The 17010-nt window shown below is 43.7% G+C and overlaps 1 protein-coding gene across 1 annotated transcript in view; it reads left to right on the top strand.

The window, feature by feature from the left end:
- magi2a (membrane associated guanylate kinase, WW and PDZ domain containing 2a) overlaps positions 1 to 17010 on the top strand; it is a gene marked incomplete at both ends in the record, with an annotated part of 305378 nt that overhangs the window by 261423 nt on the left and 26945 nt on the right. The window contains 5 exons of the mRNA XM_083662535.1: positions 3486 to 3517; positions 7881 to 8088; positions 14423 to 14464; positions 14702 to 14814; positions 15110 to 15302. Of these exons, the coding sequence (XP_083518661.1) occupies positions 3486 to 3517; positions 7881 to 8088; positions 14423 to 14464; positions 14702 to 14814; positions 15110 to 15302 (588 nt within the window). The remainder of the gene's footprint in view (positions 1 to 3485; positions 3518 to 7880; positions 8089 to 14422; positions 14465 to 14701; positions 14815 to 15109; positions 15303 to 17010) is intronic.

Here is a 17010-nt window from a genome sequence, read left to right as displayed (position 1 = left end):
TGTTATTTTCTCTGTTGTCCCCATTCCACTGGTGAGATGTTTTCTCCAGTGTAGCTGGAGTGTCGCCAGGCCCAGGCTGGGAAGGCTGGCACATAATTCAAGCATTCACCCCTTAATTCGATCCTTCCTATTTACATACGCTTGTAGCTTCCCGGAGGCGGTGGGGGGTCTGTGGAGGGGGGGCCGGGGCAGCACTTGAAAGACTGGAATGAGGGGAATTGAATGAGGAAGTTGGAGCATGCAGATCTTTTTTTACCTGCTCTGAATTTCACTGTGGAGTGTGGAAATGACCACCCCCTACCGATCTGGGGAGAGTTGTAGACTAGCACATGCTTCCTCGGATACATGTGCAGTCGCCAGCAGCTTCTTTTCACCTGACAGTGAGGGGTTTCACCGGCAGGACGTAGTGCGTGGGAAGATCACACTATTCCCTCCAGTTCCCCTCCACCCCAAACAGGCACCCCGACTGACCAGAGGAGGCACTAGTACAGCGACCAGGGCACATACTCCACTGGCTTCCCACCCGAAGACACGGCCAATTGTGCCTGTATGGATGCCTGACCAAGCCAGAGGGGGCTTGAACCTGCGACTGATCGTGTTGTTAGGCAGGGAATCTACCGCTGCACTAGCCGGACACCTGTTAGCTGCCACTGTTGTTCTCTATAACTGCAGAGAGACTTGTGCCTTTCATCATCCAACAAAGACTATATACATTGTGCATGAAGAATGTTGTTGAAAACAGCATAAAAATGGCCTACCTTTTTAAAGGTCAAATTGAGATGAATGGTGAAGTTGCAGGGAAATGCACTATACCTTCCTGAGTTGCCGCACTGTATTGCAAACAAAAAAATGCTTCCTAGTGAGGTGCTGTCATCCACTCTCAGTTTAAATCACAGCATTCCCTAATTCCACTGCTTCCTCATTATCACTGCTGCCCACGCTAAAGCACCACAACACCAGGATAGATTCACAAAATCTCCTCTGGTAACACTGGTTAGTAGTTATTTAAAACCAGTCCTAATGGGTGCTGGTGTCTGAAAACCAGACTGAAGATATTAGAGATACATGTATGGAACTGTTTTAAGGCATCCATGTGTGTGGTCAGGCCACATCACTTTTTGAGGTGCTGTGACCTTACTTTACTTTACTTATAGAATCATGAATCACAGATAATGTATTTTTCTTTGTCTTTTCTTTTTTATCCAATTTTTTTCCCATTTCCTTCTCATTTATTTCCTTCTTGTACTTGGCAAATCCCCCTGCTGTCCGGGTCATTGCTCTACCCCCTCTGCCAATCTGGGGAGAGTTGTAGACTAACACATGCTCCCTCCGATACATGTGCAGTCGCCAGTCGCTTCTTTACACCTCACAGCGAGGAGTTTCACCCACAGTGAAACTCCCCCCAGTTCCCCTCCCCCCACCGGCTTCCCACGGCCAATTGTGTCAATTGGGTCTGACCAAGCTGGATGTACCGCTGCTGGGAATTGAACCTGGGTCTCCGCAGTGGTAGGCGAGTGCTTTTACCTCTACACACTATCCAAACGCCTCAAATCACAGATAATGTCCTGACAGTTTTCTCCATGTAGAAAATGTTAGATGATATTATAGATTTCTTTTTGTTAATTTTTGAAAAGATTACTTTTTTTTTAGATGTAAGCTTTTCTGAAGGGCACTGGTGTATGTAAAGAGTGAGACTAACGCTAATGCTGGGGTTGATTTGTGTTGCTAATGTAGTTAATGGAATAGATCAGTGGTTCCCAACCTTTTTACACTAAGTACCACCTGAGAAAGTAGTTGGCTCTCCAAGTACCACCATATGACCGACGTTAAAATACAGTCTATTCAGCTATGCACAGTTCACGCAGGAGGCAAATTTATTCCAACCTGCAGCCTATGTGCAACCTGCAGCAGCTGCACTTGTGCTGGGTTGACTGCTGTCTTCACCTCCTTGTGCTTCATCGTTGCTGCTCTCCTCTACTACAGCTCTTTTACGATTCCCTCCCGTTTTGATCCACTTTAGCATCCCTCCTCGTCTTTGTTCACCACTTGTGTAACCATGCGGGGCGGGCAGGTAATTGTGCATGCGCAACAGGTATAGTGTCCGTCATTTGTTTCTAAATCTCAAGACAACAAAATAAACCTCAATTTTAATGATCACAAGTTTATTTTCATTCGTAGTATTATTTTGATAGATAAACATGTTTTACAATTGATTTTAAAGTTGGGTTTATTTCATAATTTAAACATTGGGATTCCAGGGATCAAGTACCACCAGCAGGGGGGGGCCACCTACCACCTACCTTGAGAAACACTGCCAATAATATTAATAATTATTATTATTTCACTTTCACATGTTTGAAAACTACTACTAATGACCACCATGGATTTTGCACAAAAACTAAAAAAACTTAAAGCAAATTTAATATCAATGCATCACATCTTACCTCTAATAGTCGACGAGACCAAAGCCGTGTGTATCTGAGATTGCTCCCTTAGGTGATTATTAAGTCTATAGTCTGTCTAAACTCGCGCCAACAGGGGGCTCTCTAGAGCGACCGGACCGGGTAACCCGGAAGTGAAACGCGGAAGTGAAACCAGGAAGTGAAACGCAGCTGCCTTTTTACGCCGTTTGCGCTGCCTAGCAACATAACATAAACAATGTGAACGCCACGCATACTCGCGGGAACATCTCTCGTTATATTCTAACAGGTTTTTTGGAAGTTATTTTGTGGTTATGGCCGAAGTGGCTGCTGCAAATCGTTTCATTTCAATTCCTGATCTGCCCTGGCTACAGACACACTAACACTGGCCGATTCACTCGGGGTTCAAGCGAGACTACTCTGCGTTGGTATCGTCGACTATTAGAGGTAAGATGTGATGCATTGATATTAAATTTATACTGTTTAATAACAATCGAAAAAGTTGCTCGTAGCTGCTTTAAAAAAACTAAAAAAACTAAAAAAAACTAAAAAAAACTAAAAAAAAAAAAAAAATCACAGAGCCTTCCAAGTACCAGTACTGTAGGTTGGGAACCACTGGAATAGATCAATTCATTACGGCTCTTCAAGTCATTTTGGTTGACACCGTGTGAGAGTGTTGATTACAGTGCTATCATGTTTTATCAAGTCCACCAATTAAATATGAAGTCACCCCACATTACCGAGGCTGCTTGTTAAAAAGAATGCATTTTCTGAGGTCTTATGTTATCGCTTTCTGCATTTTACTGAACTCATGTCTCATATATCGATTTGCCAACACTGCTTCTTTTATCTCCTTTGAGTTACCGTAATTCTTCATGTATCCCCGCTACTGTTCATAAAAAAATGTTTTGTCTTGTTTTGTAGGTAGATTTCAACACCCTTTAATAAAATCTTATGGAATGGGCTTTCAAATCAAAAACTAAATCGGAAATCTCATGCTTTTACAATTTTTTTTTTTTATTTTTTTTCGCGCTAAACCATTTTTTTGTTCTCTCAACATTGCAGGTCACTATTCACCCTGGAAGACCCCTAAGCAGGTAACATGCATTGGCTCCCAAAACCTGGACTGTCCCCATGTCTGCTTCTTAACCATTATAATATCGATTTTATTCCCTTTACATACCACATGGCTGCAGTTTGCATATCGCTTATCAGAATTACTATAATCTTGGTTTTTAAACCATGGCTGCTGGTGTACTTTGTAGGATTTAGGAATGACTCGTCTATTCCCCCTTCACCGTACTAACGCTACTGATGATTTAGCATTTGTATAACCCGGTCATTTCTGCAATAACCAGCCCTTGCTATTTGACCTTTCTTCATTGTTTTATGATGGCAAAAAGGTCAAGTAGCCCACTCAGGGATATAGCATCACTAGGCTTCAACCAGCGAGTCAGACCTGACTCATTATAGTCTGACTCACTGACATCAGGGTTGTCTGCACTATAGCCTGACTCATTATAGTCTGACTCACTGACATCAGGGTTGTCTGCACTCTCATACCTGACTCATTATAGTCTGACTCACTGATATCAGTGTTGTCTGCACTCTCATACCTGACTCATTATAGCCTGACTCACTGATATCAGTGTTGTCTGCACTATAGCCTGACTCATTATAGCCTGACTCACTGATATCAGGGTTGTCTGCACTATAGCCTGACTCATTATAGCCTGACTCACTGATATCAGGGTTGTCTGCACTATAGCCTGACTCATTATAGCCTGACTCACTGACATCAGGGTTGTCTGCACTATAGCATGACTCATTATAGCCTGACTCACTGACATCAGGGTTGTCTGCACTATAGCCTGACTCATTATAGTCTTACTCACTGATATCAGGGTTGTCTGCACTATAGCCTGACTCATTATAGCCTGACTCACTGATATCAGGGTTGTCTGCACTATAGCCTGACTCATTATAGTCTGACTCACTGCCATCAGTGTTGTCTGCACTATAGCCTGACTCATTATAGTCTGACTCACTGACATCAGGGTTGTCTGCACTATAGCATGACTCATTATAGCCTGACTCACTGACATCAGGGTTGTCTGCACTATAGCCTGACTCATTATAGTCTTACTCACTGATATCAGGGTTGTCTGCACTATAGCCTGACTCATTATAGCCTGACTCACTGATATCAGGGTTGTCTGCACTATAGCCTGACTCATTATAGTCTGACTCACTGCCATCAGTGTTGTCTGCACTATAGCCTGAAACAAACGAAAAAAAGGCTCGCAACACAAGTTTTGGATAGCTCCCGTGGCGGACATTTATTCCAACAAACAGTTTCGGCTCAATTCGGGCCTTCGTCAGTGTCAAGTGTCTTGACACTGACGAAGGCCCGAATTGAGCCGAAACTGTTTGTTGGAATAAATGTCCGCCACGGGAGCTATCCAAAACTTGTGTTGCGAGCCTTTTTTTCGTTTATTTTCCTGTTTAGTACAGTTGAGCTCAGCACCAACCAGTGGATGTGCGTAAGTCTCTGGATGCTCCCTGCACTATAGCCTGACTCATTATAGCCTGACTCACTGACATCAGGGTTGTCTGCACTATAGCCTGACTCATTATAGCCTGACTCACTGATATCAGGGTTGTCTGCACTATAGCCTGACTCATTATAGCCTGACTCACTGACATCAGGGTTGTCTGCACTATAGCCTGACTCATTATAGCCTGACTCACTGACATCAGGGTTGTCTGCACTCTCAGCATCTGCTCTCGTGATGCTGTCTCTGATCTGACTGGGTTACATCTAGACTCTAGATGCATTTCCATCCCTCTTCTTAAATGACTGATGGGAATTAGTCAATTACAATAATCTCACATCATTCATCCATTATTTATTTTTCTTTTCTTTCTCAGAGCTTCCTAAATTTGCTTCCTGATTATTCTTATGGGTCATTATAATGCTGTATCTCTGCACTCCTAGCTTGCGCACAGCTTCTTAGCCTGCTTCCTCTCTCCCTGAAAATACCAATATGCTATTAGAATAGGGCTGCAACTAATGATTATTTTCATTGTCGTTTAATCGTCGATTATTTTCTCGATTAATCGATTTGTTCTTTGGTCTATAAAATGTCACAAAATGGTGAAAAATGTAAATCGGTGTTTCCCAAAGCCCAAAACGACATCCACAAATGTCTTGTTTTGTCCACAACCCAAATATATTCAGTTTAGGACAAAAGAAACCAGAAAATATTCACATTTAAGAAGCTGGAATCTTTTTTTCTCTCTTCTTCTTAAAAAATTACTCAAACCGATTAATGATGATCAAAATAGTTGGCAATTAATTTAATAGTTGACAACTAATCGATTAATTGTTGCAGTTCTACCATAGTATTATCCTTTGTCCCCGGAAACACTCAAAACACCATACTTTCATCATCTCAGCACATATTCACGTTACTCTATCTCTCTGTTTCATTGTGTGTGTGTGTGTGTGTGTGTGTGTGTGTGTGTGTGTGTGTGTGTGTGTGTGTGTGTGTGTGTGTGTGTGTGTGTGTGTGTGCGTGCGTGCGTGCGTGTGTGTGACCCATTCCATGCCAGGACATCGCCCCCCCCCCCCAGCACCACTCTGACCAGCCCCTAACCTCAGCTCATTGGTCCAGGCAGTCACTGCCACCCATGCCAGATCAACCGACAATACACACAACAGAGGAAAACCATCATGCTCAGTTATGTTCGCTGAGCACGATGGAGGTTGGATGGAGATGCTCGCCCCCCACAATCGTTTCTCTTCACTCAATCTCTTCAGTCTCCCCCATATTAATTGTAATTCCAAGCTCTGAGGGGGATGCGGTGAGCGTGGCAGAGTAGCAGACAGCATGCAGGACCCCCCGGTGCTTATTTCTTCACCATCTCTCTCTCTTTTTACCCCAGACTGCTCAGTCATTCACTGCCTCCACCCCCCACCGACTCTGCCAGCAGCTGCTAAAGCCCCTGCTCACCACAGTTCAGTCTAGCTTTAATTGGATATCATTTGTTACCGAAAGATTTCTCAAGCCCAGAGAATGAAATATGGAGGTATGCGACTAATAAGGGAAGAATAGGGAATAGCCTAATTGTCATATCAACCTGAAGTCTTGTGATGGCTCAGCCTGTAGCCCCCCCCCCCCCCCCAAGAGTTCTGTCAGTAAATGTGCTTATCAAGATGTGCCTGTCAGATTCAGCCATTACTGTAGGTAACGGCTATATAATATCGGAGCATGTGCAGGTGCGTTTGGTTTATAAGTGGCTTCTGTAGTTCCCCTGTAGTGCCTTCAAAATCCAAACTGCCCGCGGTATGCTCCATTCAGGATCATGGTGCCGTCGTCTAGTCCCAGGCTTAATAAGGCCCCGCGTCTTGGCAGCCTGGCCTGTGCAGACGTGCTTCAGATCAACAGCAGACATAACTGAAAGCACAAAGATAGGAAATACTTTGATTCTGGCCCAGTGCTGAGATTTATTCCCGGTATGTCTTGAACCAGACGTAATTCTCAATATTTAACCGTGCCATATGCAGCTGGTCTCGCCGTCTCAATATCAAAAGCTTGTCATTTCCTCTGGATCCATCTCTCCCACTTTCTGACATGTCAACATGTCATCTTGGCAGTCTTCTCAGTGTCGTGTCGTGACTCAGGCAGCCCAGCTAGCTGACACATCAAGGTTGACACTCCGACTGGCTGCCTGTGTCACCTCCAGCACTTGACAGCACACTCACAACTCGGCATGTATTTTGGATGCAACATATGCAAATGTGGGCATCTCATACAATATGTCAGTACTAAGTTGTACATTGTTAAAAAAAATCAAGAGTAGCCTGTGCGCTGGCCACATTGCAGATTTTTGGAATAAAATAATTTGACACAGTTTTCACACAGTAATTAGTCTTTCAGAAGAAGTGCTGCCCTCCTGAGAGTGACTACCGCTATGTGCACACATCCTTGATACATGTACACAGTGATCTAAAATGTTATTTCTTTTCTGCAGCCATATTTAGACCGGACTGATCATTTTTCACAGCGTGTAAAGCTATGTGATGTCCCTGCACCCCCCAAGTTGAATAATTTACACCATTACCCAGACCCTGTGCCTCGACATCTAATTGTCTCTCTCTCATCTATGTTTTGAATAACAGCAGTGCTCACGTTGTTTAGCTGCAGAGAAAAGTCCACTCACACTATGATCTCTTTACTGAAAGATCGGGACTAGAAATGTTTCGCTTGTGTTTATTACTAACCCCGCTACTAACCGCCTGGCTGCCTGCCTAGCTTGAATCCATATGAGGCCTCAGAAACACATCAAAGCCAAACTCCTGGCTTCACTTCGGAGGGTTAGCGCTGCAGCTAGAGGGCTGTGTGCGATCGTCAGGTGGGAGGGAGCTACTGACCCCCGTGCCGCTGTGCTTTGCAGGTCCTGGAGCAGTGGGAGTCCCAGCAGGGCCAGGGCAGCCCTGCTCAGACCAGCCTGTCGGCCCCCGTTGTCCCCCACAGCGCCCCCTTCCCAACCCACCACCTCCACAGGGCCTCGGTCCCCGACTCAGCCGCCGAGGCCCTGGCCCTGGCCAAACCAGACCCCTATGACCTTTATGAGAAGTCCAGGGCAATCTATGAGAGTAGGCGTAAGTACCAGACCTCGTACTGCGGGAATAGCACTGTGCAAACACGCATTTCTAACACTGCTAAAGAGGAGAAGAGGCACGGACTCTCTCTCTCTCTCTCTACCCCCTCTCTCACACACACACACATACACAAACTCAGTCACAGATTCACAGTCTTATTATATCACCTTCTGCTATTGCACACATATGTATTGAAATGAACTGACCTATTTCTACCGATCTGAAAGATCCGTTGCTGAATGTAAGCATAATTTGGGCATGAGTGGCTCAGCATTGCACAATCATCAGAAACGTTGCGGACGCACTCCCTCAGACAGAGCGATTACGTTAGCATTTGCAGCTACTTACCCTGGTATTGTTCCGTCTGACAATATTCCCTTTAAGTGCCCACAGATGAATCAAAGTCAATACATTTGTACTTGGGGCCCAACGCCCTTCTCTCCCCCCCCCCCCCCCAGCATGACAGCCTCTTTGAGCAGCTGGGGGGATCTTTGCATCCAGACAACATCATGATACGAGATGTGTTCACGAGTAAACACTTCACACATGATACGACATGTGTTCACAAGTAAACACTTCACACATGATATAAGATGTGTTCACAAGTAAACACTTCACACATGATATAAGATGTGTTCACAAGTAAACACTTCACACATGATATAAGATGTGTTCACAAGTAAACACTTCACACATGATATAAGATGTGTTCACAAGTAAACACTTCACACATGATACGACATGTGTTCACAAGTAAACACTTCACACATGATATAAGATGTGTTCACAAGTAAACACTTCACACATGATATAAGATGTGTTCACAAGTAAACACTTCACACATGATACGACATGTGTTCACAAGTAAACACTTCACACATGATATAAGATGTGTTCACAAGTAAACACTTCACACATGATACGACATGTGTTCACAAGTAAACACTTCACACATGATATAAGATGTGTTCACAAGTAAACACTTCACACATGATATAAGATGTGTTCACAAGTAAACACTTCACACATGATATAAGATGTGTTCACAAGTAAACACTTCACACATGATACGACATGTGTTCACAAGTAAACACTTCACACATGATATAAGATGTGTTCACAAGTAAACACTTCACACATGATACGACATGTGTTCACAAGTAAACACTTCACACATGATATAAGATGTGTTCACAAGTAAACACTTCACACATGATATAAGATGTGTTCACAAGTAAACACTTCACACATGATATAAGATGTGTTCACAAGTAAACACTTCACACATGATATAAGATGTGTTCACAAGTAAACACTTCACACATGATATAAGATGTGTTCACAAGTAAACACTTCACACATGATATAAGATGTGTTCACAAGTAAACACTTCACACATGATACGACATGTGTTCACAAGTAAACACTTCACACATGATACGACATGTGTTCACAAGTAAACACTTCACACATGATACGACATGTGTTCACAAGTAAACACTTCACACATGATATAAGATGTGTTCACAAGTAAACACTTCACACATGATACGACCAGTGGCGCCGGAACGAGTTTGCAATTAGGGGGACATTTTTTTTTTTTTTTGTCAATTTTTTTTTTTTTTTTTTTTTTTTTTTCAAATTTTTTTTTTTTTCAATGTTTTTTTGCCGGCTCCCGTTAGGGAGCCGGCAAGAAAAATTTATGTTTTTTTGAACGTCTGGATGATTTTTAGCCATATTTAGAGGAATATCTAATTTTAAATTAACATTAGGATTATACTGTAGTGATGTAATTATTCAGTATTTTCTCCTTTTCTCACTCACTTGGTGACCTGCTCTCCCTTTAGGTCATTTTACAATTACACTACAACAGACAGCAACACAGGCAGAAACACTGAACTTATTATTATTATTATTATTATCACTTCGAAACACAGTGCAAAACTTGTCATCTCAACACAAAAATAAAATAACAATAACCGTATACGATTATAGCAGCAGCCAATGACAGTGAGTGCAGTACAGAGTCCAGGTCTGTCTGTCTCTCAGGTGTAATAATCCCACAATGATCACGGCTTTAACAAGTGTCACAGGCTGTGTAAACAGTGGGCTCTCTGTAATTTGATCCCTGGGTCTGTCTGTCTCAGGTGTAATAATCCCACAACGATCATGGCTTTAACAAGCATCACAGGCTGTGTAAACAGTGTAAAGTGGGCTCTAAGCGTCAGGGGCAGTTGCCCCCTCAGATTATTATTATTATTATTATTATTTTTTTTTTTTTTTTTTTTAGGGGGACCAAATTTTAAGGGGGACAAAATGTCCCCATGTCCCCCTTGTTCCGGCGCCAGTGGATACGACATGTGTTCACAAGTAAACACTTCACACATGATACGACATGTCTTCACAAGTAAACACTTCACACATGATACGACATGTGTTCACAAGTAAACACTTCACACATGATATAAGATGTGTTCACAAGTAAACACTTCACACATGATATAAGATGTGTTCACAAGTAAACACTTCACACATGATATAAGATGTGTTCACAAGTAAACACTTCACACATGATACGACATGTGTTCACAAGTAAACACTTCACACATGATATAAGATGTGTTCACAAGTAAACACTTCACACATGATATAAGATGTGTTCACAAGTAAACACTTCACACATGATATAAGATGTGTTCACAAGTAAACACTTCACACATGATACGACATGTGTTCACAAGTAAACACTTCACACATGATACGACATGTGTTCACAAGTAAACACTTCACACATGATATAAGATGTGTTCACAAGTAAACACTTCACACATGATATAAGATGTGTTCACAAGTAAACACTTCACACATGATATAAGATGTGTTCACAAGTAAACACTTCACACATGATACGACATGTGTTCACAAGTAAACACTTCACACATGATATAAGATGTGTTCACAAGTAAACACTTCACACATGATACGACATGTGTTCACAAGTAAACACTTCACACATGATATAAGATGTGTTCACGAGTAAACACTTCACACATGATATAAGATGTGTTCACGAGTAAACACTTCACACATGATATAAGATGTGTTCACGAGTAAACACTTCACACATGATATAAGATGTGTTCACGAGTAAACACTTCACACATGATATGAGATGTGTTCACAAGTAAAAACTTCACACATGATATAAGATGTGTTCACGAGTAAACACTTCACACATGATACGAGATGTGTTCACAAGTAAACACTTCACACATGATATAAGATGTGTTCACAAGTAAACACTTCACACATGATATAAGATGTGTTCACAAGTAAACACTTCACACATCATGATATGAGATGTGTTCACAAGTAAACACTTCACACATGATATAAGATGTGTTCACGAGTAAACACGTCACACATCATGATACGAGATGTGTTCACGAGTAAACACTTCACACATCATGATATGAGATGTGTTCACGAGTAAACACTTGACACATCATGATATGACATGTGTTCACGAGTAAACACTTCACACATCATGATATGACATGTGTTCACGAGTAAACACATCATGATACAACATGTGTTCACGAGTAAACACTTGACACATCATGATATGACATGTGTTCACGAGTAAACACTTGACACATCATGATATGACATGTGTTCACGAGTAAACACTTGACACATCATGATATGACGTGTTCACGAGTAAACACTTCACACATCATGATATGACATGTGTACACGAGTAAACACTTGACACATCATGATACGACATGTGTTCACGAGTAAACACTTCACACATCATGATACGACATGTGTTCATGAGTAAACACTTGACACATCATGATACGACATGTGTTCACGAGTAAACACTTGACACATCATGATATGACGTGTTCACGAGTAAACACTTGACACATCATGATATGAGATGTGTTCATGAGTAAACACTTGACACATCATGATATGACGTGTTCACGAGTAAACACTTGACACATCATGATACGACATGTGTTCACGAGTATACACTTGACACATCATGATATGACATGTGTTCATGAGTAAACACTTGACACATCATGATATGACGTGTTCACGAGTAAACACTTGACACATCATGATACGACATGTGTTCACGAGTAAACACTTGACACATCATGATATGACATGTGTTCATGAGTAAACACTTGACACATCATGATATGAGATGTGTTCATGAGTAAACACTTCACACATCATGATATGACATGTTCACGAGTAAACACTTCACACATCATGATATGACATGTGTTCACGATTAAACACTTCACACAGCAGCAAATTGTCTCACTGTTGGCACAATGTGCTTTCCCTGGTTATGATTTCATCAGGATACTGTACATCATCGCTCATGATTTTAGTTTTAGGGAAGAAATGGGGTGTAAGGGCAATGGCCGGTTTCTGCCAGGAATCGGGTTCGTTAAGATGCGGCAGGGTATCGGCACGGACAACTTTTTAGGAATGCTCCATTTGCCTGTCACGCAACACCCCCCCCCCCCCCCCCCCCCAGACTCCTCCTAGGTGCTGTGAGCAGACACTTGTACTGTAACAGTGATTCATGTTAATTCCCTTGAGTCAGCATTTATGTACATCTATGTGATAGATACAGTCAGTCTGTGTGGGAACGCCCACAACATTTTATACGGCTGGTGTGCGAGCATCTATGATGAGACATTGACTGTATCTATTATTTTTCCCCTGATTGGAGGAAAGGCATGTGAGGAAGCTGTGATTCACTCTATTCCCACAGTAACAAACATGACTAATAGTTCAAATGAGCTTTTCCTTTTATTTTATTTTGCACAAAGTGGAATCAATTAATCCAATAAAAATTATTTCAGGTATCATTTGTTCTTTCCTGTACTTAGAATACATGGGCCAGTACACTGTATATGGTTTCTGTGGTGAGAGCTGTGCCACTTCTCTTTGTAGTCCTGTGTGTCTGTATAGTGTGTGTATCTGTGTATATGTGTCCTGAGCTGAGGCCCACCACTGCGCTCTATGTGTGATTAAAACCGTTATAATAGGAATACATTTTTACGAGGGTCGCAGGTTCGTGCCCCCGTGTTCCCTCCGGCTTATTCTCGCTGGCCAGCCTCCCCTCCCTTCTGTGAGAGGAGTCTGGCTGCACGGAAACAGGCTGCTGGCATAAGCCCTCCCCTCCCCTGCTCTACAGCTGCTCCCCATTCGAGGCGTCGATTTCAGATGCTGCCGGATTTCCGCTCCCCGCTTAAATTAAGAAGCTCTGTCATTGGCTCCGACCATGTCAATCAGAGCGGCTTCCGCTCCCTCCTCCCTGTGTGTTGCTGTAAATCGTCCCCTGCCGCCGCAGTGAAAACAACAACGCTAACTAGCTAGCAAGCTAACGGCAGAAATCTACATGCTAGCTCGTTGCTACACGCTGAAAATGGCAAGTTGGATTGTTGGAAACCTTTTTTCCAAGGGCACTGCCGCTATGCGCCGCCCATCGCAATTCCAGAATCCGCCAGACTCCTCTCCCGGAAGGGAGGGGAGGCTGGCCAGCGAGACTACCTCGGGCTTGGTCAGGCGTCCATACGGGCACGACTGGCTGTGTCTGCAGGTGGGAAGCTGGATTGAGGGTATGTGTCCTGGTCGCTGCACTAGCGCCTCCTCTGGTCGGTCGGGGCACCTGTTCGCGCCGGAAGGGAACTGGTGGGAATAGCGTGAACCTTCCACGTGCTACGTCCTGCCGGTGAAGCTCCTCGCTGTCCGGTGAAAAGAAGCAGCTGGCAACTGCGCATCTATCGGAGGAAGCATAGTGCTAGTCTACGACTCTCCCCAGATCGGTGGAGGGGGTGGAGCAGCGACCGGGGCAGCAGGGGGAAATTGGCCAAGTACAATTGGGGAGAAAATGGGGGGAGGGGGGGAAATAGGAATGAATTTTTCATCCGCAGTCACTTTTCTGCGGTTGAGTTCGCTCCTCTGCTTGGCAGATCATGTGATTTTGTGAGGCCCCTGATTGCAGATCAGTGCTGGCATCTCACCTCACACTGTAAATAAAGGGAGGGGCATATTACACGCTGTAAGCACTTCCTGACTTTTATGGATGATGCGAGGGTTTCGCAGTGACGTTATTGCTGAGGCAGGGACTTTTGGGCTTATTCTAGTCTTGATGTGAGCCTGTGTGTATTCTGACTATCTGTGTATGTGTGCACGTTCATCAATGCTGTGTGCATTTTTTGTGTGTGTTTGTGGAATACGTTTGTGTGTGTCTTATTGTTTATGGGTGCTTCCTGCATCCCCCCTCCCCCCAATCTAGATCCCGGCCAACCGCGGACTGTTTTTCCTGTGGACCCCTCAGGTAAATATGTAGTCTCTGAAGGGACACTTTCAAGAGACACTAACACTCACACACTGAATTCCATTATGTTTAGCAGTGTAAAACCTTAGGGCGGAAACTGAAGAGTACCGGATATGAAAGGAAAATGTTGGTGCATGTTCCATATTTAAATGCCTTGTTCTCAAGCTCAAAACATTGTGTGTACGAGGTGGGACTAACACAACTGTTGTGCTGTGTGTGGTCGCTGCGCTTCACCAGCGGAGTACCAGGACATCGAGGTCCACCTCCGCAGGCTGAAGTCCGGCTTCGGATTCCGGGTCCTGGGCGGGGACGAGGCGGGGCAGCCTGTGAGTCCGGAGGCGTGTGAGAAGGCTCGTATGGCGATGGGCGTGGAACCCTGTCATTTCCTCCTCTTTAACCCACTACATACACTATACGCACACCTAACGCTTGACCTATGACCCGTGAGAGAGTGATGGCTCTGGCTGCTTTGCTGTCGTTCACTGTCTGTTAAAGTAACAAACCTTTAAAACCAAGATGTTATTCAGCCATTTACTTATCAATATAACGACGACTTTAACAGTCTGTTCACATAAATCCACTGCATGTGACACTCACACGCGATTGCAGTAAACCCATTTAGTGACAGTGGTCGTCTAACAACAGATTCTGATCGGGGCGATCATCGAGAAGAGTCCGGCGGACAGAGACGGACGCTTGCAGCCCGGTGATGAGCTGCTGTTTGTGGATGGGATCCCGGTCGTAGGGAAGCCCCACAGATACGTCATCGACCTGATGCACGGGGCGGCGCGCAACGGCCAGGTCAACCTGGTCATCAGGAGGAGGCTAATGGCAGCAGGTGAGAAGACGTGAAGGGAGTTGACTAGCGGTCTTGCTCTGTGTGGTTCTAAAGCAAATCCCTGCAACAAAGGTGTTTCCTCCAAAGTTAGTTTGCTCACCAGCGACTCTGACATGAGCAGCCATGCTGCTGGAGTGAACACTTTTGCAGATTGGTGTGATGAGCACCATCTGATCATCAATACGCGTAAAACTGAAGAAATTGTGTTTGACCCTAGATCAATCGGAGACCACAGCCCTCTTTCCATCAATGGCCAGAACATCAACCAGGTCTCCTCCTATAAATATCTAGGGGTGTACATCGATAATATGCTTAACTGGCAGACGCACGTATCAAATATCTGCTCTAGGATTCATCAGCGCCTTCATTTTCTGCGGCGTCTGAGAGTCTTTGGTGTAAGTAGAAATATTATGTTGATTTTCTATAGAGCAACCATTGAGTCGGTGCTGCGCTATGGAATAACTAGCTGGTTCGGAAACCTAACGGTTAAGACAAAAGCTCAAATATCCAACTTGGTCAAGACAGCAGGGAAGGTAATGGGGCAGCCCCCACCCCTTGGTCTCCAGGACATATATGTCCAGTCTGCTACTCGGCAGGCCAACAACATCTTAGATGACCCCTCGCATGTACTGCACTCCCAGTTTGAGCTCTTACAGTCAGGAAGGAGGTACAGGGTCCCTTTGTGCAAACACAATCGTTATAAAAACTCGTTTGTCCCTCAATCAATTAACCTTATTAATGAGCAGCTAAGAGAGGACAGACGGACCTGAGGACCATGTAGCCTACTACAGATACTTTTTGTACTTGCGACCTGTGTGTGTGTGTGTGTGTGTGTGTGAGAGAGAGAGCGTGCGCAACTGTGCATGTGTATGTGTGGGTAAGTGGCACATCCAGGGTGGGAATGTGGGTGGATGCTAAATGTGTGTGGGGATGATGTCACATGTCATGATAACTGTCATGATAAATTTTATGTTATAGTAGATGTGTTGATGCCCATGGTGATGGGCTGGTGTTTCTGTTTGTATCACTGCTACTGTTATCTGTATGCTGCAGCTTGAGCTTGTCGTCCACAACAAGTTTCTCCTAAGGGAGACCAAATAAAATAATCAATCAATCAATCAATCAATCAAATTACTGTAGATATCCACTGTTTGAAAAATGTGGCGTTCACTCCTACAGAATAATTGCTAACATGAGAGCAAAGCTCATTATCATAGCATGAGGCTATATGGCTTTTTTCTCTTTCTTTCTTTCTTTGCAAAATATAGATTTTTGAGAATAGAATCTATTTGAAATATTTAGTTATTTGTTTTGGGGTTAGTCGGAAGAGAACAGCTTTAATTAAGGTACTGGTTTATTAAGTGAATTGATCTCAGTCTTACCTTTTGTTAGCCTCGTAAACCGTGCTGACCACGTGAGCTCATCCTGTTTCGGATAAGTCTGGACTCCACGTCGATTTCAGTGGGTGGCAGTACCTGCCTTCAGCCAATCAGTGTTGCCAAATTCACTTGGAAGAACAACAAAAACATATTTTTGAGAAACTCCACTGGCGGATACTCTTGTTATGCCTCCGCCGGCGATAACCAGGCGATAACCAGGCATTATGGATCCGGGTTTGTCCGTCCGTACGTCCGTCCGTCCGATGTTCGTTAATGCGATATCTGAGGAATGCCTTGACAGAATTTAATCAAATTTGCCTCAAACATCA

Source organism: Poromitra crassiceps, assembly GCF_964638095.1.
Source record: "Poromitra crassiceps genome assembly, chromosome: 2".
Taxonomy (NCBI): Eukaryota; Metazoa; Chordata; class Actinopteri; order Beryciformes; family Melamphaidae; genus Poromitra; species Poromitra crassiceps.
Note: the sequence above shows the minus strand (reverse complement) of the source record. Positions and strands in the feature narration are given on the sequence as shown.